The 22330-nt window shown below is 38.1% G+C and overlaps 1 protein-coding gene across 1 annotated transcript in view; it reads right to left on the reverse strand.

Annotated features, from left to right (window-relative positions):
* Positions 1–5775: 5775 nt before the first annotated feature.
* LOC137658407 (DNA-binding protein SMUBP-2-like) overlaps positions 5776–22330 on the reverse strand; it is a 157011-nt gene continuing 140456 nt past the window's right edge. The window contains exons 14-18 of the mRNA XM_068393094.1: positions 20198–20374; positions 17188–18182; positions 15312–15410; positions 7351–7500; positions 5776–7032 (exon numbers count right to left, since the gene is read on the reverse strand). Coding sequence (XP_068249195.1) covers positions 6874–7032; positions 7351–7500; positions 15312–15410; positions 17188–18182; positions 20198–20374 — 1580 coding nt within the window. The 3' untranslated portion in view covers positions 5776–6873. The remainder of the gene's footprint in view (positions 7033–7350; positions 7501–15311; positions 15411–17187; positions 18183–20197; positions 20375–22330) is intronic.

Below are 22330 nucleotides of genomic sequence, written 5' to 3' on the forward strand. Positions count from 1 at the left end.
AATATCAATACTCGTATGGAACATTCAAGAGAGGTGTTTTGCAATAAATTTGGTAGTATTGTTTCAAGAATTTAAGGAGTCAAGGTGTGATAGAACGTTTAGAATTAACTGGCTGTGGAAATATGCTTTTATTCTTCAATTACCTTCTATGGATACTACTGCCTTTACCTAAAACTCGCTTTCAAAATACTTTTTTTTTTCTGCACATCATTATTGCATCGTGTTTAATCTCTTGCATTGACATATTCTGATAGGAAGAGAGAGAGAGAGAGAGAGAGAGAGAGAGAGAGAGAGAGAGAGAGAGACCTCTCCAATATAGAACTGCAGTTCAGTATTTTGGTATATAATTCCATACGAGAGAGAGAGAGAGAGAGAGAGAGAGAGAGAGAGAGAGAGAACCAGCCACTCTAAAACTGAAGCAATTATAGTCTAAATTTGGTGACCCTTCAGCTAACCATATTCGTGTTTCATACATAGATTCACATAATTCCCTATTATACTAAATTCCTACAATGCCCCAATCAAATGGACACAAAAATCCTAAATGAAAAACTAGGCAACATCATTGACGTCCTAGAAAATAGGTATTTCATGAAAACTCGATCACAAATCAATTATTTTCATATGGAAAGCCTCTGGAAAAAAAATTCCATTAGAAAATGTTGTCCCGATTGGAACTATAATCTTACCCATTACAGCTATACAAGTGAATTTTCCTCTTATCTCTCAAGACTCTACAGTATTGTGTTTAACTTCTAACAACTGAACAGTTTCTGACTACCTCTTAAATTGGGTTGTTTTACATTAGTTTACGCTTTATAAGGCCAGTTACATTTTCTTAAAATACTAATGAACCCGTTTTCTTTATTGAACATTTTTATTTAAGGGTGACTTATTTAATGTGTTTGCTAATGCAACAACTTCGTCTTTAATATTGAAATTGACATATTATCTGCCCAGTTGCACTATCGTATTAATACTTATTAAGCAAATATATTAAAACCTTCATGGCTAAATTGGTATTATTATAGAAAGACGGTAAAACTTTCTAATAAAGGATTGCAGTTTTATACAGAAAAACTCGTGTTTTCTTCGAAAATTACCTTTATTTCCGTCGCAAATAAATATTAATAAGATATACCCTAATATATCCCACAGTAATGGGGGGTCACCCAGTGGGAACCAGGGGTATTAAGATGGGGAAATTTACTGGTGAACAGATAACTAATGGTAAAACTTTTTTCTTTATACATTATTCTCTGGATGCATAAGCCTAAATCCACGAAAAATTACACAAAATACTGGCATCCTATTAGCCTGATAATGATTTGGTAATGATCTGTTCAATTACATTATACTTAAAATGTATCAAAATAAGAACTAAAGTCATAGATAGTTTTTTCACTACTCAACTCAATAACATCTATCACATGTTACTCACCTCACTCAAATCGAATTATCAGTCATTTCGACAAGCTGCAATATTCGTCTTACTCTTGTTGACTTTACAAAGACATATTTTCTACAAAATATAATGTTTTGGTAATCAAAATGTATCCCTTTGATAGAATAATATGCTATTCAAACATCTTATAAGGGACTGTCTCCATATATTTTGAAGAAAATATAACTCACCTCTTCAACTCCGTCTCCCCAGAGCTAGAGCATTTGAATTGTAACTTCATGAAAATTTGGGCAGATATCTCGAAATAGAAATCTTCTTTTGTCCAGGGACAAAGATCTTGTATATCTTCATGACAAAACAGTTCATCCTTGGAAAAAAACTAACCCTCTTCTTTCACACTTAAGAAATTTATCATGCTAATTTTCTCACCAGATTCCACAAATATAAAGATCTTGTTTATCCTTATGAAAAGACAATCCATCCTCTAAAAAGCTCCCCTATCCTGTCTTCTAATTCCTTATCCTTATCATTTCACTAGCATCAAGCTATTGTTGAACTGGTAATGTTACTCCACTTTGTAAATGTGTTTGTAGTAGCTGTAGTCCAGCAGATTACCGCTTAATTTCCATAACTCACATTACCTAAAGTTTTTGAACGTTTAAATAGATATGCTGGAGGTAATGATCTATTCCCTAATTTGTACTTCGGCTTTTGTACAGGCATTGGAGCATGTGGGGTCCTTCTTATAATTTCTAATGCTATACAAAAATCCCTTGATTGGGGTCAAGAAGTTCTGGTGATTGACTCTCATTTTAGTGTTACCTTTGACCGTGTAAATCATGAGGGCCTTGTTTTCAAACTCAAATAGTTGGGAATAAGTGGGTCTTTTCTTAGCATCATTATTGAATTTTTAAGTAATAGATTGCAGAGTTGTTGATGATGGGCACCATAGTTAGTATAGGAATATGATATCTGGTGTTCCTCAAGGTATTGTTCATGGCCCATTACTTTTCACTATATACCCATATGTGGTTTGGCCTAGAAGACAAGCTTGTTGCATATGCAGATGATGCTACTCTCTTTGCATCAATTCCATCTCCCGAATGTAGATCTTGGGTAGCTGAATATGCCTACCTTAATAGATACATATATACCAAGGCACTTCCCCCAATTTTGGGGGGTAGCTGACGGTATATGTATGTATGTAATAGGTATCTAGCTAAAATTAGTGCATGGTGCAATTTGTGGTGCATAAAGTTGAACCCTAATAAAAATCAAAGCATGATTGTAACCAAGTCTAAGACAGTGGCTCCTCAACATCTGGATCTCAGTATTGATTATGTATTTTTTTAACAACGTATGAATCTTTCAAAAATTTTAGGCGATTCTTAATAGCTAATTTACTTTAGAGAAACACATTTGGTCTCTCTCTCCTTTAACTTCCCTCTAATTCAATTTTCTTATCATTCTTCTAGTATGCTTCTTTATCAAAGGACAATTTTATTTTCAAAAAAGATCTTTGATCCTACCTTCTAATTCATCACTCTTATCATTCTTCTAGTATCAAAATATTTGCCCAATGCCCAATATCTTGTACTGTATATCTATATCAATTCAATCATCCTCCCCCATGACCAATATCTTGTAAATCTTTATCAAGACAATCCCTCCCTGAAAAATCTACCTTCCAATTTATCATCCTTATTGTTCCACTAGTAATCAGTTATTTGTCCAAAGACAAAGATCTTGTACAGCTTTATCAATGGACAATAATTCCTCAAAAAACTGTTCTTCTATCCTGCTTTCTAGTTTTTCATCTTTATTATTCCACTAATATCAAGCTATTTGGTCAAAGACAAAAGTCTTGTACATCTTTATCAAAATACAATAACACACAAAAAAAGCTATCCTTCTTTTATACCTTCAAATTTATCATCCTGATTATTCTACGATTCCAGTTCTTTGTCCCAAGGCAAAGATCTTGTACATCTTTATCAGAAAACAACCCATCCTTGATAAAGGTATTCTTCCTCTATCCTGCCTTTCAATTTATCATCCTCATTATTCCAGAGGAACTACAGGAACAATCATCTACTGGCTGGGATAATCTTACAGGATTGAGATATAAGTCCTGAATCTTGCTCAATAGTAAAAGAAATAGATTTGTGGGAGCATAAATTAGGGGTAGAAGGGATATCTCTCATATCCTTGAGAAGTCAATGAAACACTTGAAGAGTTTCTTTGTTAATGGGATGAGAGGATTGAATTACTTCTGAAGAAAGGAATGTGGAGGTTGATGTGCCAGCAAAAAAAAAAAGGAGCAACTTAGGAGTAGATAAAGAAATGATTGTGAGTGAAGACTCAATTGTGTATGGGGAAGCAAGGGCAACAGAAGTAATTTCAATAGAAGCAAATTGGATGAATGATTTGTAGATGCACGAAAAGAAGCATCAATAGTACCATAGTAGTGGATACAGAGGTATACGCATGAACAAATGCTGTAGCTGAAAAGGGAATAGGAGTGTTCAAATAGCAAAATAGCAGAAATAAGAGTAGACACTGTAGTTTATTCTGAAGCAGGACAGCTTATAGAAGCAGGAGTAGTAACTAGCACAGCATATGCATAAGCAACATATACAGCCACAAAACAGGAGCATCAGCATGCATAAATTCAGCATAAACAGGAACCACAACAGGAGCCTCTGCCTCCACACGAGCAGCATATGCAGCACATGAACATCATGAACAGGTGCCTAAGTTTTACAAACTGAAGGACTCCCAGAAACCCTAGCTGTATAAACAGCGTAGGCACTAAATAAGCGAGAAGGCCGAGTATCTATTAGACAACCTGTGACTAGTGAGGGTACCAAATAAGCCTGAAAGCTCATTAGTGGAAGATGAAAAGCTAGTGAATCCAAAAGAATTTTGAAGATCTGCACATGTGCCTTGCAGCTTAAACAAAGTTTGCAAAATAGCAGGTGTAAAAGTCATAGGTATGGCAATATAGCTGCAGCAGGGGATTTTCACAAAGATTTTATTAGGTCTCCTGTGATCTTTCTTTAAAAATTAGTGGGTCTTAAAAGATCCTCCTTCAAGTCCACATCAGTAGGCGAGAGTGTTCCCCAAATTAACATAGATACTGAGGGATATAAGCCAAGAATCAGGCAACACACCCATGAACCTTGCTGCTTTGGCTAGATTTCTAGATCTGATATTAGCATAAAACAGGCATAAGGATAAAGCATAAAAAGGAACGGACACCAAAATACATTCACTAGTGGAGTTCCATGAAATGAAAGAAACACTAGGGAAGTTACTTGAATAAATAGCAAAAAAAGTTGTCTCCAAATTTCTCCTTTAACAAATCCACAGCCTGCTATACTTTAGCTTGAACATGATATGAAACACTGAAGTATAGACTGATTGTGTGGAAAACATACAGGAATAGGTGACAGTGATGATAGGTGGATGTTTGGAATCAGATCATCTGGAACATAACTTGAGCCTGATTTACCTGATTCTTTTCTAGCTCTTCTATGGGCATTGATCATCTCTTTCATATTTCTACAATCATAAAAGATATTTCTTTCTCCATAAAACAGCAGTATGGGACTCAGCAGTATAAAGCTTCATCTGTGGTGGAAAATGTGGGAGGTTGGGCTGTGGCACCCTAGCAGTACCAGCTGAACTCGGCTGAGTCCCTGGTTAGGCTGGAGGAACGTAGAGAGTAGAGGTCCCCTTTTTTGTTTTTGTTTCTTGTTGATGTCGGCTACCCCCCAAAATTGGGGGAAGTGCCTTGGTATATGGATGGATGGATAAAACACTAATACTTATAAACATTAATCCCTCGCCATACCATGGTTCACCTATCACTTCCTCAGTACATTACGGACGTACAAATGATTGCTAAATTTTTATAAAGTTTTGTAAATTACCTAATATTTGCATGGTAAAGAGAAGGACCGAAGGAGGAGTTTGGTATTTGAACTTGCAGAGGTTTTGACAGGTTAACAACAGCCTTCAACAGTGACCCACAGCAGTTGACAAGAGTTATAAATGATAGGACCATTTGCCTATGGGAAAAGGTTTCTTTGACACTTACGCTTACTTCCGGTTCATTACTTCCGAAATTATAAGCAGATAAAATGCGATATCTACAAAGAAAAATACAGAAACTTACATTTACTATTTGTAATAGTAGTCATAAACAGCTCAACTGAAATCATACATTTCTTGAAATTTTATTGCTGGTATATATTGCATATAAATATTATACAATGTAAATTTGTTAAGGATACCTTTAATTTACCTAAACTTCAAGACAATACTGTCAAATGGAAAAAGAAAAAAAAATGATGAAGTCTAGTGCAATATTTTTTTAAGTTATATATAAAAAATATTCACTGATGCATCTTGCGAAATATTAGATAACAGTTAAATATAAGACTTATCAAAATATACAAAGCATAAAAAACTACAGTAAAAGGTAACAGTGTAAGCAATTATTTGAGGCATAAGATTATCCGTCAGTAATTGATTAATAGGAGTAAACATTTCAAAACAAATGAAACAACACAATTCCTAAAAAGATAACTTTAACCAAGCCCATTAAAGCTTTCTGATATAAATACTGTATATGAATAACAAAGTTTAATCAACCAGAAAATACCCACTGAGGATGGAAAAACACCCTACATAGAAAAATGTAGAATATAAAAACAGGTTTAAAAGTAAAGGAAGGTAACTTCCACATTGTCAAGTAGTAAGCTGCTTTATTAAATAATCAATATTGAGCCTTGAAACCTAATTTATCGAAGCCAAAATATACTATGTAACAAAAATGTTCTAAAGAAAACAATATCAATTACTCTGCGAAAAAGATAACTACAGTACTGTACTGTGCATTCAAAAGACATTTAAAAATTTAGCAACCAGATAATGGCACTTGCTGAAAATCCTTACCTGTTACGATTTATAAGAGGCAAATTTAGTAACAGATAATGACGGTAAGTGATATTGAGGTGAAAAGGGTGAAATAAGTGAAAACAATGAGCGTATATCAATCCTGGAGTATGAACCAATCTGAGGACTCAGATTAACAGCTATGAACACACATAAACTATGGATGGTATTTGACAAGTATCCGAGAGTCAAGGTAGCACCTGAATGGTGGACTGCCATTCTTCTGTCTGCCATACAAAAGACTGCTATTTCTGAAGCACTTGAAAACATGTTGAGTTTGTGGAGCACAAAGCTGTTATCTTAGTTTTGCAGGCAGCTACATATTTTGATGAAATAATCTATTATATAATTTCCTTTATCATCTAAAAATGACTCTGGCCCAATTCTGTATATTTCCTAAAAATTTCGGCATAGTGTTTGATAACATTAAATAATAATACAGGACAAGATAATAGAAATGATCCACCTCATTTTTGCACACAATATAGTAGAAAACAATTAAGCTATCAACTTTTGTCTGTTGCTTTTTTCTTGGCTTTCCTTTGGCTTCCGAGCTCATCCATTTTCTTTTCTAATTTCTTTTGCATCTGCTTCCGCTTCTCTTCTGAAGGCTTTTTTGATGGTATTCCACTGCCAGGATACAAAACACCTTCACGGTTCACCATCTGCAAAATAATCATTGTGAATTTTTCATAAACAAATAATAAATTTATGAATGCTTGAAAATTAAAATTTATACAATATTGGTATAACTAATTAATGCTCTGAACAAGGTTGTTCTTTACTCTATTCAGTAGCAGTAGAAAGAAAATTGATATTTGTTTTTTGTCAATTAGCAAAGTTATTACGTAGGAATTCAAGCAATAAGAGCTAGAATAATATTTCCAAATTCTAAAGGATAAAATCTGCTATAAAATGTTGTAAAATTCCTAATGTTAAAAGAAAAGGCTTATCCTGTTACGATACCGATAAAAATTACTTACCATCCGTGCATGTTTTCGGGCTTTCTCACCACATCCATGAATTTCAGCCATATGGTGAGACAAGCAATAAGTTTTTCTACAAAATGAACAAAGTTGGAATATGATAGTTGTTGGAGTTTTGCACTTGGGTTGCGAACAAGTATTGTTTTCCTGAAAAAGAAGAGCTATTTGATTGAAAATCATAGATCACTTAATACTTAATATTAGAGTACACAGTCACAGCTGTAATAGGGAACCTTTTCCCAAAATATAGTTAACCTTTGTTTCACTTATATTTTCTAATGTTTTTTAGGCTAGGATTGATGGACTAATAAGATTATAGTGTCTCAACAATTAAAAAATATACATAAACAGCTGAATGTGACAATATCATTACATAGCGAGGAGCAGTTATTGAATTTTTTTCCCCTCCTCCAATACACTTGTATACGGGCATCATTATTTTCAAGAACCACATCAAGACGTTACTTGATTTCTTGCCATATTCACAGTAGCATAGCCTTAGCATTGGTGGTAATATCATCAATGATCTCTTATTTGAGATCAGTGATGTCCTGTAACTTTGACATGACAGCTCAGCGACAATAATGAAGAAAGCAGCTTGGCGCAAGTTAATGCACAAGTAGCATTCTTTCCAGATTAGTATTGGTTATTGGAGGTGACGTATCATCGTTTGTCTGATGATTGAAGCATTGGGGGTGCTGTGAAGGGTTCATTAAAGGCTAGACTTGTAGGTCTTTCTTATAGACAATGAGTCAGTACTTGCGTGTCAAAAACCTAGCCCTAGAGCATCAAAAACAGTATTTCTTGTATTAGATTCCCTGTTCTAGCCTTACAAGAAAAATTTTGAGACTACACAGCACATTTACACCCCCAAAACAGATTTGCTACCAGCTAATATGTATGTCAAGCTTATAATAGAAACAGGGTAAAAGTCCTCAACCTAAAAACATTTAGAGATTCAAACACAAATGCAACTGAAATCATAAATCGCAGATATCGAATCTAAAGTTTGTATACTGTAATAAGATAAATAAATACTGTAATAAAACATTATATCATTTAATACAGTAAGCAATATGACATTTGCAATAACCAGATATTTATTTGATTTGAAACTGGCTATTTGTTGACTTTTGTAGCTGGAAACTGTAGGCATAAGAGTCAAGTTATGCCTACCCTAGGTCATAATGTGACAAAATTTGACTTATAAACAACTTCTTGGTACCAACTAAGTTTGTGAGTTGAGGATCTTCTGTAAATGAAAGTTCAGGTACAGCCACATCAGAAAAAGTTTCATGTCCAATGTAAACTCAACTCATTCATTAATATACTGAAATTTAGCTCACAGTTTTTCTAATTTTTTGGTGTTTCGTCATGGGTGACATAAATAGTTTATGACTGTGTGTGTACTATAAACTGAGCAGTGATAATTACAGGCAACTTACTGATATTTATGGTAAGTTACAAGCAATATTTTCACAAGACTAAATGATTTACTCTTTCTTTTGTGGACAACTTCATAACTATACTCAATTTTTTTAATGAGGCACATTTGCACTGACTCGCAGGGATGCCCCTTTAGCTCGGAAAAGTTTCCTACTAGCTGATCGGTTGGACAAAATCATTCTAACATATCAGATAGCAGGAAACTTTTCCGAGCTAAAAGAGCACCCCTGCGAGTCTCTTCAAATGCGCCCCATTAAAAAAAATTGAGTATATACAGTATATATATCAATGGTTTTACTTGGTAATTAAATGTTACAATTAGAAATGTTATTTTTATTAATAAAATAAATTTTTGAATATACTTACCCGATAATCATGTAGCTGTCAACTCCGTTGCCCGACAGAATTCTATGGAGGGATACGCCAGCTATCACAATACTAGAAGGGGGTGTACTTACCAGCGCCACCTGTGGCCAGGTACTCAATCATTTGTTGTTGACACCTCCTCAATTATTCCTCGGTCCACTGGTTCTCTCTGGGGAGGAAAGGGAGGGTCGATTAAATCATGATTATCGGGTAAGTATATTCAAAAATTTATTTTATTAATAAAAATAATATTTTTCAATATTAAACTTACCCGATAATCATGTAGCTGATTCACACCCAGGGAGGTGGGTGAAAACCAGTGTACATGATTAAAGGATAGCTAAGTATCCCAAATTTCATATAACAGTTATCTCAAATAACAATGAAATAATAAGTACCTGGTAAGGAAGTCGAATAGAACCGTTACTCTGCCTTTTATTTAAAGTTCGTCTTCCTTACTGAGCGCAGCGTTCCTCTTGGAGGCTGAATCAACCCAAAGGTGCCAAAGTACAAGGGGTTGCAACCCTACTAAAGGACCTCTACCAAACCTTTAACCCAGGCGCTTCTCAAGAATGAATAGACCACCCGCCAAATCCAAGGATGCGGAAGGCTTCTTAGCCTACCGTAACAACCATAAAAACAACAATAAAAGTATTCAAGAGAAAGGTTAAAAAGGTTATGGGATTAAGGGAATGTAGTGGCTGAGCCCTCACCTACTACTGCACTCGCTGCTACGAATGGTCCCAGGGTGTAGCAGTTCTCGTAAAGAGACTGGACATCTTTCAGATAAAATGATGCAAACACTGACTTGCTCCTCCAATAGGTTGCATCCATAATGCTCTGCAGAGAACGGTTTTTATTAAAGGCCAACGAAGTAGCTACAGCTCTTACTTCGTGGGTCCTTACCTTCAGCAATGCAAGGTCTTCCTCCTTTAAGTGAGAATGTGCTTCTCTGATCAGAAGCCTTATATAGTACGAAAGCCCATTCTTGGACATGGGTCTCGAGGGTTTCTTGATGGCACACCATAAGGCTTCTGACTGTCCTCGAATAGGTTTAGACCTCTTCAGATAATATTTGAGAGCTCTGACAGGGCAAAGAACTCTCTCTAGTTCGTTACCTACCATGTTGGAGAGGCTAGGTATTTCGAACGATCTAGGCCAAGGACGTGAAGGAAGCTCGTTCTTTGCTAGGAATCCAAGCTGAAAAGAACATGTAGCTGATTCGGTTGTGAAACCAATGTTCTTGCTGAAGGCATGAACCTCACTGACTCTCTTAGCTGTTGCAAGGCAAACGAGAAAAGCAGTCTTGAGGGTAAGATCCTTGAAGGAAGCTGACTGGAGAGGTTCGAACCTAGATGTCATAAGGAACCTTAAGACTACGTCTAGATTCCAGCCTGGAGTGGAAAGACGACGTTCTTTAGACGTCTCAAAAGACTTGAGAATGTCTTGAAGGTCCTTGTTGGAAGACAGGTCCAAACCCCTGTGGCGGAGGACTGAGGCCAACATGCTCCTATACCCTTTAATCGTAGGTGTTGAAAGGGATCTCTCATTCCTAAGATGAAGAAGGAAGTCAGCTATTTGGATCACAGAGGTATTGGTAGAGGATATTGAATTGGCTCTACACCAGCTTCGGAAGACCTCCCACTTAGACTGGTAGACTCTACGAGTGGAAATTCTTCTAGCTCTGGCAATCGCACTGGCTGCCTCCTTCGAAAAGCCTCTAGCTCTAGCGAATCTTTCGACAGTCTGAAGGCAGTCAGTCGAAGAGCGTGGAGGTTTGGGTGCAACCTGTCTACGTGTGGTTGACGTAGAAGGTCCACTCTTAGAGGTAGAGTCCTGGGGAAGTCGACTAGCCATTGAAGTACCTCTGTGTACCATTCTCTTGCAGGCCAAAGGGGAGCAACCAGCGTCAGCCGTGTCCCTTCGTGCGAGACGAATTTCTGCAGAACTTTGTTTATAATCTTGAACGGAGGGAATGCGTACAGGTCGAGATGGGACCAGTTCAGAAGAAAAGCATCCACATGAACCGCTGCAGGGTCTGGAACAGGGGAACAATAAAGCGGAAGTCTCTTGGTGATGGAGGTGGCAAACAGATCTATGGTAGGTTGGCCCCACAAGGTCCAAAGTCTGTTGCACACACTCTTGTGGAGGGTCCATTCCGTGGGAATGACCTGATTCCTTCTGCTGAGGCGATCCGCTGAAACATTCATATCGCCCTGGATGAACCTCGTGACCAGTGTGAGGTTTAGACCTCTTGACCAAATGAGGAGGTCCCTTGCGATCTCGTAAAGGCTCCTCGAATGGGTCCCTCCTTGCTTGGAGATGTAAGCCAAGGCTGTGGTGTTGTCTGAATTCACCTCCACCACTTTGCCTAGCAGGAGGGACTTGAAGTTCAACAGGGCAAGATGAACTGCTAACAGTTCCTTGCAGTTGATGTGGAGTAATCCTTGTTCCTTGTTCCATACTCCTGAGCATTCCCGTCCGTCCAAGGTCGCACCCCAGCCCGAGTCCGATGCATCCGAGAAGAGATGAAGATGGGGGGTCTGGATGGCCAATGATAGACCCTCCTTGAGAAGGAGATTGTGCTTCCACCACCGGAGAGTGGTCTTCATCTCTTGGTTGATAGGGATAGAGACTGCTTCTAGAGTCGAGCCCTTGTCCCAATGAGCTGCAAGATGGAATTGAAGAGGGCGGAGGTGGAGTCTCCCTAGCTCGACAAACAGGGCCAGTGATGAGAGGGTCCCTGTGAGACTCATCCACTGTCTCACTGAGCAATTGCTCCTCTTCAGCATGCTCATGATGCACTCTAGGGCTTGGTTTATCCTGGAGGCCGATGGAAAAGCCCGAAAATCCCGACTCTGAATCTCCATTCCCAGGTACACAATGGATTGGGAGGGAATGAGTTGAGATTTCTCTATATTGACTAATAGACCTAGGTCTCTGATTAGATCTAAAGTCCAAGAGAGGTTCTCCAGACAACGACGACTCGTGGAGGCTCTCAACAGCCAGTCGTCTAGGTAGAGGGAGGCTCTGATGTTCGATAAGTGCAGGAATTTCGCTACATTCCTCATCAGATGAGTAAAGACCATAGGAGCTGTGCTTAGGCCAAAACACAGGGCTTGGAACTGATAGACAACCTTTCCGAAAACGAATCTCAGGAAAGGTTGGGAGTCTGGATGAATGGGAACGTGAAAGTATGCATCTTTCAAGTCCAACGAGACCATCCAGTCCTCCTGTCTGACCGCTGCTAAGACCGACTTGGTCGTCTCCATTGTGAACGTCTGCTTGGTGACATACTCGTTGAGAGAGCTGACGTCCAGCACCGGTCTCCAACCTCCTGTCTTTTTGGCTACAAGAAAGAGACGGTTGTAGAAGCCCGGGGATTGATGGTCCCGGACTATAACCACTGCCTTCTTCTGCACAAGTAGCGACACCTCCTGTTGCAATGCTAGCCTCTTGTCCTCTTCTTTGTAGTTGGGAGAGAGGTTGATGGGCGATGTGGTCAGAGGCGGTTTGAGGCAGAATGGAATCCTGTAACCGTACCTCAGCCAACTGACAGACTGTGCGTCTGCACCTCTCTTCTCCCAGGCTCGCCAGAAGATCTTGAGTCTGGCTCCTACTGTTGTCTGGAGAATCTGAGAGTCAGTGCTTTCCCTTAGATGTCCTGGGTCCTTTCCTAGACTTGCCCCTGTGAGAGTCTGGACGGGAGCTTCCTCGGCTGGGGGCTCTACCACGAAAGGGCGGTATGAACCTAGTGGCCGGGGTATCAGCCACTGGGGAGCGATAAGTCTTAGGGACAGAGGTGGTAACCTTAGACTTACGAGCCGATGAGGCTACAAGATCGTGCGTGTCCTTCTGTATCAGGGCAGCCGACAAGTCCTTAACTAGCTCCTCGGGAAAGAGGAACTTTGAGAGTGGAGCAAAAAGGAGCTGTGACCGCTGGCACGGTGTAATGCTGGCTGAGAGGAAGGTACACAGTTGTTCCCTTTTCTTCAACACCCCTGATACAAATAACGACGCTAGCTCACCCGATCCATCCCTGATGGCCTTATCCATGCAGGACATAATTAGCATGGCAGAGTCTTTGTCCGCAGGAGATGTTTTCTTGCTGAGGGCTCCCAGGCACCAGTCGAGAAAGTTGATTTCGAAAGCTCTGAACAACCCTTTCAGAAGATGATCCAGGTCTGAGAAGGTCCAACAAACCTTCGAGCGTCTCATCGCAGTCCTCCTAGGCGAGTCCACCAGACTTGAGAAGTCAGCCTGGGCAGAGGCTGGTACTCCCAAGCCTGGTGCTTCCCCTGTGGCATACCAAACGCAACCTTTCGAAGCGAGCTTCGTTGGAGGGAACATGAAGGAAGTCTTGCCCAGGTGTTGTTTAGACTGAAGCCACTCCCCTAAGATCCTTAAAGCCCTCTTGGAGGATCTAGCTAGGACAAGCTTAGTATAGTTCGACTTAGCTTGTTGTACGCCTAGCGAAAACTCAGATGGAGGAGAGCGGGGAACAGCAGAGACGAAGTGGTCAGGGTAAAGCTCCCTGAGTAGAGCCAAGAACTTTCGAAAATCAATAGACAATGGAGAAAGCTTAGACTCCTCCACGTCTGATGAGGGATCAAGGTGTGCCTCCTCATCATCCGACACTTCATCAGCAGAGGGTAGCGAAGCAATAGGACCAGAATGCTGAACCGCCGAGTCAGAACGGGTAGGAACAATAACAGAGGTTTCCTCATCTTGAGGGAAAACCTGAGGCTCAGACTGCATAGGCTGAACAACAGTCGAAGCAGAAGGCAGGCGCATGGGTGAAGGAGGTTGACTCCTAGCAAGAGTTGAACCCAAGGATTGCACAAGCTGAGCGGAGGACGGAGGCGGAGTAGTCCGTTCCTGTTCCTGTGAGATGAGTGGAGCATGAAGAGGTTAGGAAGACACGCCCGCAACCACCGAGGATAATTCTGTACGCCTAACAAGGCCTGTCGAACCCTTAAGCCCTTCGACATTGCTTCTCCCCTGGGCATGGGAGCTTGCAAGAGGTCCCGGACTGGGAGGACGACTGGCTCGCACAGAAAAATCCTCACGCACCACACTGGCACCACTAGCACTTGGCACTGCACAGACACTAGCACTCGTCACAGCACTGGCACTATTTCCACCCACTGCACTCTTGACCTTCAGTTCTTTAACCTCGGCCATCAGAGACTTATGGTCACTTACCACTGATTCTACTTTATCTCCTAAAGCCTGAATAGCACGCAAAACAGTTGACATATCAGGCGGAGGGCACACAGTAGGTTCGGGGGTAGCCACTACAGGGGTAGGAAAAGGTAGGGGATCATGAGGTGAGGAAAACATAGAAGAGTGAGAAGAACTTCTCCTAACTCTACCTCTCTCTAACTTAGATGAATATTTTAAAAGACGGACAAAATCCAATTCCGAAAGACCGGCGCACTCCTCACACCGATTTTCTAATAGACAGGGCCTGTCCCTACAGTCAGAACAAGCGGTGTGAGGATCTACCGAGGCCTTCGGAATACGCCTATTGCAAGACCTACATCGTCTATGGGGGGGAGCTTGCGAAACGTCAGACATCTTGTTTCAAAGAGTTAGTCAAAGGGTGATCCAAAAACAAGCAAAAATTCATTAACCGTTAATCAGTATTTATATAAAAGCTATCTAGCTAATATAAAAAGGATTCCAGTATGCGACAGCCGCTAATCTAAGAGAATACTTCACCAAATATCCATGAATAAACTCGAAGACCATGAGCGTATCCCAGAACGTCTAGCCGGAAGCACGACAGAGGAATAATTGAGGAGGTGTCAACAACAAATGATTGAGTACCTGGCCACAGGTGGCGCTGGTAAGTACACCCCCTTCTAGTATTGTGATAGCTGGCGTATCCCTCCATAGAATTCTGTCGGGCAACGGAGTTGACAGCTACATGATTATCGGGTAAGTTTAATATTGAAAAAACTTGTTTGTGAATAATGTTTAAGAATAGTTAAAATTCATTGACCAAAAGCTATGAAAATATTGCTAAATACTGTACAGTACTAAATTTTGATGCAAAACAGCATCAGAGGTAAAAAGCATGCAATCTTCAATATAAAAAAATAAAAAAAATACTTAAAACAGTTATTGATTCACTTCCATACCTTAGAAAACTGATCTAAAAGACTGTCAAAGTCCTCTTCTTCTACTTCCTGGGTAACCTTACTTTTCTTCTTCTTTTTCTTTTCAGACTTCTTTTTCTCCTTGAAATAAGAAAAAAAAATTAAATTTCCATAATAAAATTTCATTGCTTTGATAATTACTTGTCCTCATACTAAAAACAATTCTCTCAAAATTTATCTTTTCCCATTACGAGACCTCAACTGTTGTCTGCCTTGATGTATGCTAGACTTATACATCAAGTACGTCTAAGTATCAAAATGATAAATTCAATTATTAAAGTTCTGTTTACATTGATGAATATCACCTGTAAGTTACATTACTGACTATCATATTCCTTTGGAAATGGGAAAGTGATAATCACAAAACTTGAACTAAATAATTCCAAATAAATTTAACATTAAAACATCAATTAGAATTCTGCTTTCCCCCTGTCCCAGGGAACAATAAAAATCCAAAATCAAACTTTCTATCTACAAGATATCAAAAGGAAATAGAAGTTGTGATGGTTAGTATCTATAATAAATATGCATCATCAATCAAAGCTAATAACCTTCAAACATGTTCGCTCCTCTTCTTTTAATTTATGGCTTCTTACCTATTAATTCTCACTTAAAACACTTCCCTTTGGAATAACTTTACATTAATACAAAGTATGTTTTGACAATCATTATGTAACATCTTGATGACAATTCTTCATTTCCACCATTATCTCTACGTTACGGGATCGGTTGTCTGATTTGCTCTCTCCAATGCCTTCTATTAAAGGCATCCTCTTCAACCAAACCTTTTCTTTCCATACTATTCTTCACCTTATCTCAATATGAAATTCTCTGCCTTACTTTTGATCCTCTCCCCATAAAACAGGTTTCTTCCAAGTCCTCCTCACTCCCTTCCCACCAGCTACAGGATATCGGTATCTGGTGGTCGTGTAAAGTTGACTGGATCACAGAAAAAATAGGATTTTGCAATAGAAGGACCTAACGTAATTTGAGAGAATGAGGGTCGCAATGAGGCTATCAACTCCATAACACGTTGTGTACCATCAGAATCCTTGCTAACTGATACATTGGAATTAGTAGACTAAGCTTGATCAGTGTGACTAGAGTTTGGAACAGGAAAAGTTAAGTTAGTATTACTTTCTTTGCCTGACAATGCACTAACCTTCTCAGATTACATGAACATACCAAATTTAGTACAGAGCTTGAGGCCTACTGCTACCCATTCCTGGGAGTTCGGTAATAACCTGTGAGGCATTATCATCATTATCTCCACTGTAATGCAGCTAAAAGATACTTTTCTTTTACAATTGGAGTCCTTTCTATGAACTTGGTCAGCCACCAACTAAACATATTGCTCCATAATAGGGACTGTTATGCTTTGAGATTCTCAACACAAAATTTGTCTGAACCATATGGTGCCCTCAACACGTACAGTAATATAAAGCGAATGCGAAAATACTTCACTCAACAATAAATCCTTTGAACCATTAACACATGAATACATAGCAAAGTCAGAGGAAGACATCCCGTATTAATCTGTACAGTATATAAATAACCTCTTAATCACAAGAAAACACAATCTGGATTTGTGGGTAGAACTATACAAATCTAGCAATAAGAAAACTGTTAAAGTAATGCCACTGTAGTGTACTCAAGCAATCTTATTGCCATACACTATCATATAAACTGAATACTCCACTAGAGGTATAAAACTTACTGTACAGAGAAAGAAAATACAAATTTTTAAGGGTAGACGTCAACATTTAACCAGCTTCAAGAAGGAAGCCATATGAACGACAGGTGAGGTTCATATAATACTGTTAATAGAAATAATAATTACCACTGCCTTTATACTTACATTTGCAATATTTTCATCCTTTAGAGCCTTCTGCCTCTCACAATGGACGCTATGAATGCTATAATTCTGAACTAGTATGCTTTTTCTGCAAAATTGGCACTGCTTAGTGGGTAAATTATTTTCTACATTATTTTCAGCTCCAACAGTCACTTCTTGGTATTTTCCATTGATGAAACACGTCTGAGTTCTAGGTTTAGATATGGGTCCAAACTTTTCACTATTACTTGTCACACCTACTTTTGGCATAGCACCAGTACGTCGAGCTTCAGAGTCACACAAACTGTTATCTTTCTGTACACAGATGTCCTGACTCTTCCCATCAACAACTTTATTGAGGTTTAATTGATTTTTAGGAATAAGTACCGGGGCATTTTTGTTATGTATTACGACATGACGTTTCTTTCCTTCGGTTATACTTTCGTGTACCAAACCTCTTTCCTCAGCTAGAGTGTGAACTATCTGCCTCTCATGTGAGCTAAGACTGGAAGGAAATTTGTAAGTAGGAGAGAGTGTTTCCAAGAAATTATCAATTATCTCCTCATACTCTCTTTTAGAAGAGAAGTCACACTGCTCTTCCTCATATTCCTTTTCACTATCCTCACTTAATGAATCTTTTTTTACATGCGATTCCTCAGTTTTACTTCTTTCATCACTAACTTTTCTAATTACTATACATCGTTCTTTACCCTCCCCTTGGCTTTCATGCAATAGAGAGCAACCCTCAGCAATTTCATGAACTAATCTTCTTTCGTAGGAATTCAAATTAGCACTAAAGGAATAGGTAATTGAAGATGAATTTAAAAATTGATTGATAATCCTCTCAAACTCTATCCTTCGTTTCTTATTTTCTTCTTCTGTTGGAGGTTGAGGTTTAGGAAATTTTTTTGGCTTTGTTTTCGGACAATCACTTCCATCACGTGGCTCGCTCTTTTTCACGTCCTTACTTCGTACCAGTACCAAGCTTTCTGGCATTTCCACATCAACTGTGTCAATCTCTGAAATAAGAATAAAATAATTATTACCACTGTAAGATACACAAAATAGTGTTCATAAGGAAGGGAAAACTGAAAGAGTAAATAAAATCTAGAATACTTCTGTTTCATGAAAAAAAAAAATATTTTGAGTCACTCTAAATTACTACACCGGTCGACTGAGATTATATCGGCCAAAAATGAAGTGACTCCCAGAATACTTACAAGATTATTTTGTAAAATCTATCGCGAAGAGGCAAAACCTGGGAGCTAGGAGTGTTGGTGAAAATGGCCAAAAAAGATCAGACTTATTGCAATAATTACAGAGGCATTACACTCACGTCAGCTGTCATGAAAATATATAGTACAGTATACTCATTCTATAGAGACTAGAGAGAAAGATTGATGATAAACTGAGAGATGAACAAGCAAGATTTAGAAAATGTAGAAGTTGAACTGACCAAATTTTCATTTTAAGATATGTGGTACAGAAATGTGTAGAATATAGAAATTCACTTTTGATAGCATTTGTGGACTATGATAAAACCTTTGATAGTGTGCACCAGCCAATTTTGTGGAGAGGCCTGCATTATTAAAGAGTTCCTCTTAAATACTGTTCATGAGCATATCAAGTGCAAAGTTGATGTTAGTAGAATCCTGTCAAATGAATTTCCTGTGAACAGTGGAGTACTCCAAGAGAATGTGTTGTCACCAATGTTGTTTATCCTCCTCATGGATTTTGTAATGCATAGAAGAGTCAGAGATGGTGGAGAAGGATTGGACTGGATTGGTGATATGAATTTAGCAGACCTAGAGTATGCTGATGATGCTGTCCTTGTTAGCAGAACACCACAGAATTTGCAAAGCTTGTTTACCAGAATGCATGAAATATCACATGAGGTTGGCCACAAGATGAATAAAAGAAAGACAGAGATGATGAAAATGGAATATGCAATGGAAGATGAAATACAGTATCAAAGGAAGGAGAAAGCATTAATGAGGTGGAATCATTTAAATACTTAGGAGCTATGATCTCTGATACAGGATCTTTAGAATTTGAGTTTAATGAAAAATTGAAAAAATAAAATCAGACAATGGCTAGGGTAAGTAAAATTTGGAAATGAAATCGTCTGAAAATACATATAAAAATCAGACTATATATCAGTTTAGTGAGATCAGTGTTACTGACCGGACATGAGTCGTGGTATGAAAATGAAACAATATCCAACAGATTTTGTAGATTTGAGAACAAGGCCCTCAGAAGAATATTGGGAGTTGAATGGCTGGACATGATTAGAAATGAAACCATAAGAGAGATTACTCGAGTGCCATATGTGGATGAGATAATGGTGAGAGCCAGATGGAGATGGTTTGGCCATGGTCTTCTCACTCCCCAAGAGAGATTAGTTCACCAAACTTTCAACTGGGTTTCACAAGGCACTAGAAGAGTTGGAAGATCCAGGCAAGCATGGCTGAGGACTATGAAGCGTGAAGTAGGAGATGATGAATGGAGAAGTATTGACTTAAAAGCTCAAGATAGAGACAACGGGCAAAATCTAGACTAGTCTTGTGTCTGTAGGTTTTCTGCTTAAAAATTACAAGGAATATATTTACTCTCGCAGCAATTAGTAATGTCGACAGTACTTTAATAGAAAAAAAAGAGCAAAACACCTATTAGTGTGTATCATCTCTGTAGCATTTTAATTTTAAAGGATATCGCTCAAATACTTTGGGGACACTATACATCTGATTGGGGTTCACATAGAAACTGCACGAAAAGTTGTGAGCTTTACATCCACCGTTGATAAGACTAGCATCAGAACCTATAATCTACTGCTAGGTGAATATTGTAAAAAAGAAATGGAATAGGTAAAGTTTAAATGTTTGTCCTCCCATTTATTCTTAGAGTAATTTTCTACCCAGAACTTTTGTGATATTCAAAACTCTGTATTCTTTGATGTTGATAAAGAAACACATGTATAAATGATGCAACAACCACAAAAAATCTATGCTAAAAATAAAAGTAAAGTATTTCTTACCATTCTGGAATTCAGTAGCACTTTTCACAATACCATGTTCAGACAGATAGTCAATCAAAGTCTTCAAAAAAGTATGTCTGGCAACAGTTTCACTATCCCCAACAATACACAAATGGCGGCGTGCTCGAGTAACTGCTACATTGAGACGACGATTTTCACTCAGAAACCCAACTTTACCTGAAATACAATATAATAAATAAAAATGGTTATTCTACAGCAAGGGTATATATCACTACTAAGTATCATACTTGGGGAAACATAGTATTACAATATTTGATCATGCATCCGATTTACCAATAAAACGTGTGCAAGCTATCCCTGTCCTGCTCTATCTTTTTTATTATTTTTTATCATTTTTATATTTCCCTTTTCTATTTAGCATCTTCTCTATTAACTGTTTCCACTCTTTTGTATATGTCTATATAGGCACTATATAATCTTTGAGATATCAAGTCCCAAGCATCATCTTGCTAATTACAGAAACTTTCTTCTTTAGGTTGAAGTCTCCCCAATTGTATTTACTGAAACTTTCATTGAAAGGATGTTCAATACAGTTTATTGTATTATTTTAAGAATGCAGTGCCCTTCTGAATATATTGAATGCCTTCAATAATACCCCTAACCCCTGGATTGAAGGTAAAATCTCTCAATGTAGTGTCTCCACAGGTGTGGTGAATATCTGTTAGTTTGCACATGGTAAGTCACGAGGAAACATTGGGTCAACAATGCAATACCATGAATGGAGTCTATATCCAATCTGTGTCTAAAGGAACCTCTAAGGTCAATAATAAACCATAGATCTCCCTTCTATAATGATATGAATATTATCAGATAATATTCATTCAAATGACAGCTTAGATTGTTTGTCAATACTGCATAGCTGCAACAAAATTACCTGGAGCTAGAAAATTAATGAAATCCTAGCAACTGTGCACTTCCATTTGGTACTAGGCAACTTAATGATTAATAATAACTCAGGATATGAATTTAATTAGTTCCGGAGTGGCTTTCGTATCATGATTTTTTTCGTACAATGAGATAGAATGAAATAGAGTATACATTTGAATCATTCAATATAGCTAACCTGACAGCGTGTTTTGTTTCGTATCCTGAGTATTTTTTCGTAACATGAGGCAATAAATCTTTGTATGTTGTTCCGTATGATGAGTTTTTCATATAAGGAACCTTTCGTATTCAGAGGTTTCACTGTTTTTGTACTCTTTTGCATGAAGAACATTGGAATAATTTTGCGCCGGAACATTTTGTTATACAAACAAGAATAGAATCAATTTGCCCTTGACCGATCCCAAAATCTATTAATCTATATAGTAAATAAACATCAATTGTAAATACCAAAATATTCGATACAGTTTTTTTCTGTTCTTATCTAAAAAAAATATTAAAAGTTATTATTCAAAATAGAGTAGAGGTCCCCTTTTTTGTTTTTGTTTCATTTGTTGATGTCGGCTACCCCCCAAAATTGGGGGAAGTGCCTTGGTATATGTATGTATGTATGTACATAACACATTTAGCTTTCATATCTTAATACATATTTTCTTTTTATATGGTCACAGGTATATCTACTCGCAAATTCATCCTAAAATTTATATCAAATTTGAAAGAAAACAGTAATATTTAAATCTAGTCTTTAAGAATCAACAGTGTCCTAACATTACGTTTTTTCTGTTCTATTCCCCCTTTTCATGCTGTGTGAATTACTCTGAAAAACATTCTCCATTTCTACAATGGGTTGCTGAAGCATCATTACAGAATGTGAATGAAAAGAAGTGTGTCACTAAACTACATGTAATATCAGCATAAAAATCAGTATGGATACTGCATTGCACACTGGCAATGGGTTGTCATTGGTACTCTAAAACAATTTTTTTTTTCTCTTAATGAAACGGAGACTGTAGTTGACTTGAGAGAGAGAGAGAGAGAGAGAGAGAGAGAGAGAGAGAGAGAGAGAGAGAGAGAGAGAGAGAGAGAGAGAGAGAGAGAGAGAGAGAGAGAAAATGATAGAGGTCAACAGCCATACCAATCCAATCATGAAGAAACTTCGTATTCTGAACAGAGATGCTGTGTGAGCAAAGATCTGGCAGTAATTTTCGTCTTCTGGGAGTGTTTTAAACG

This window comes from Palaemon carinicauda, chromosome 19, assembly GCF_036898095.1.
Source record: "Palaemon carinicauda isolate YSFRI2023 chromosome 19, ASM3689809v2, whole genome shotgun sequence".
Taxonomy (NCBI): domain Eukaryota; kingdom Metazoa; phylum Arthropoda; class Malacostraca; order Decapoda; family Palaemonidae; genus Palaemon; species Palaemon carinicauda.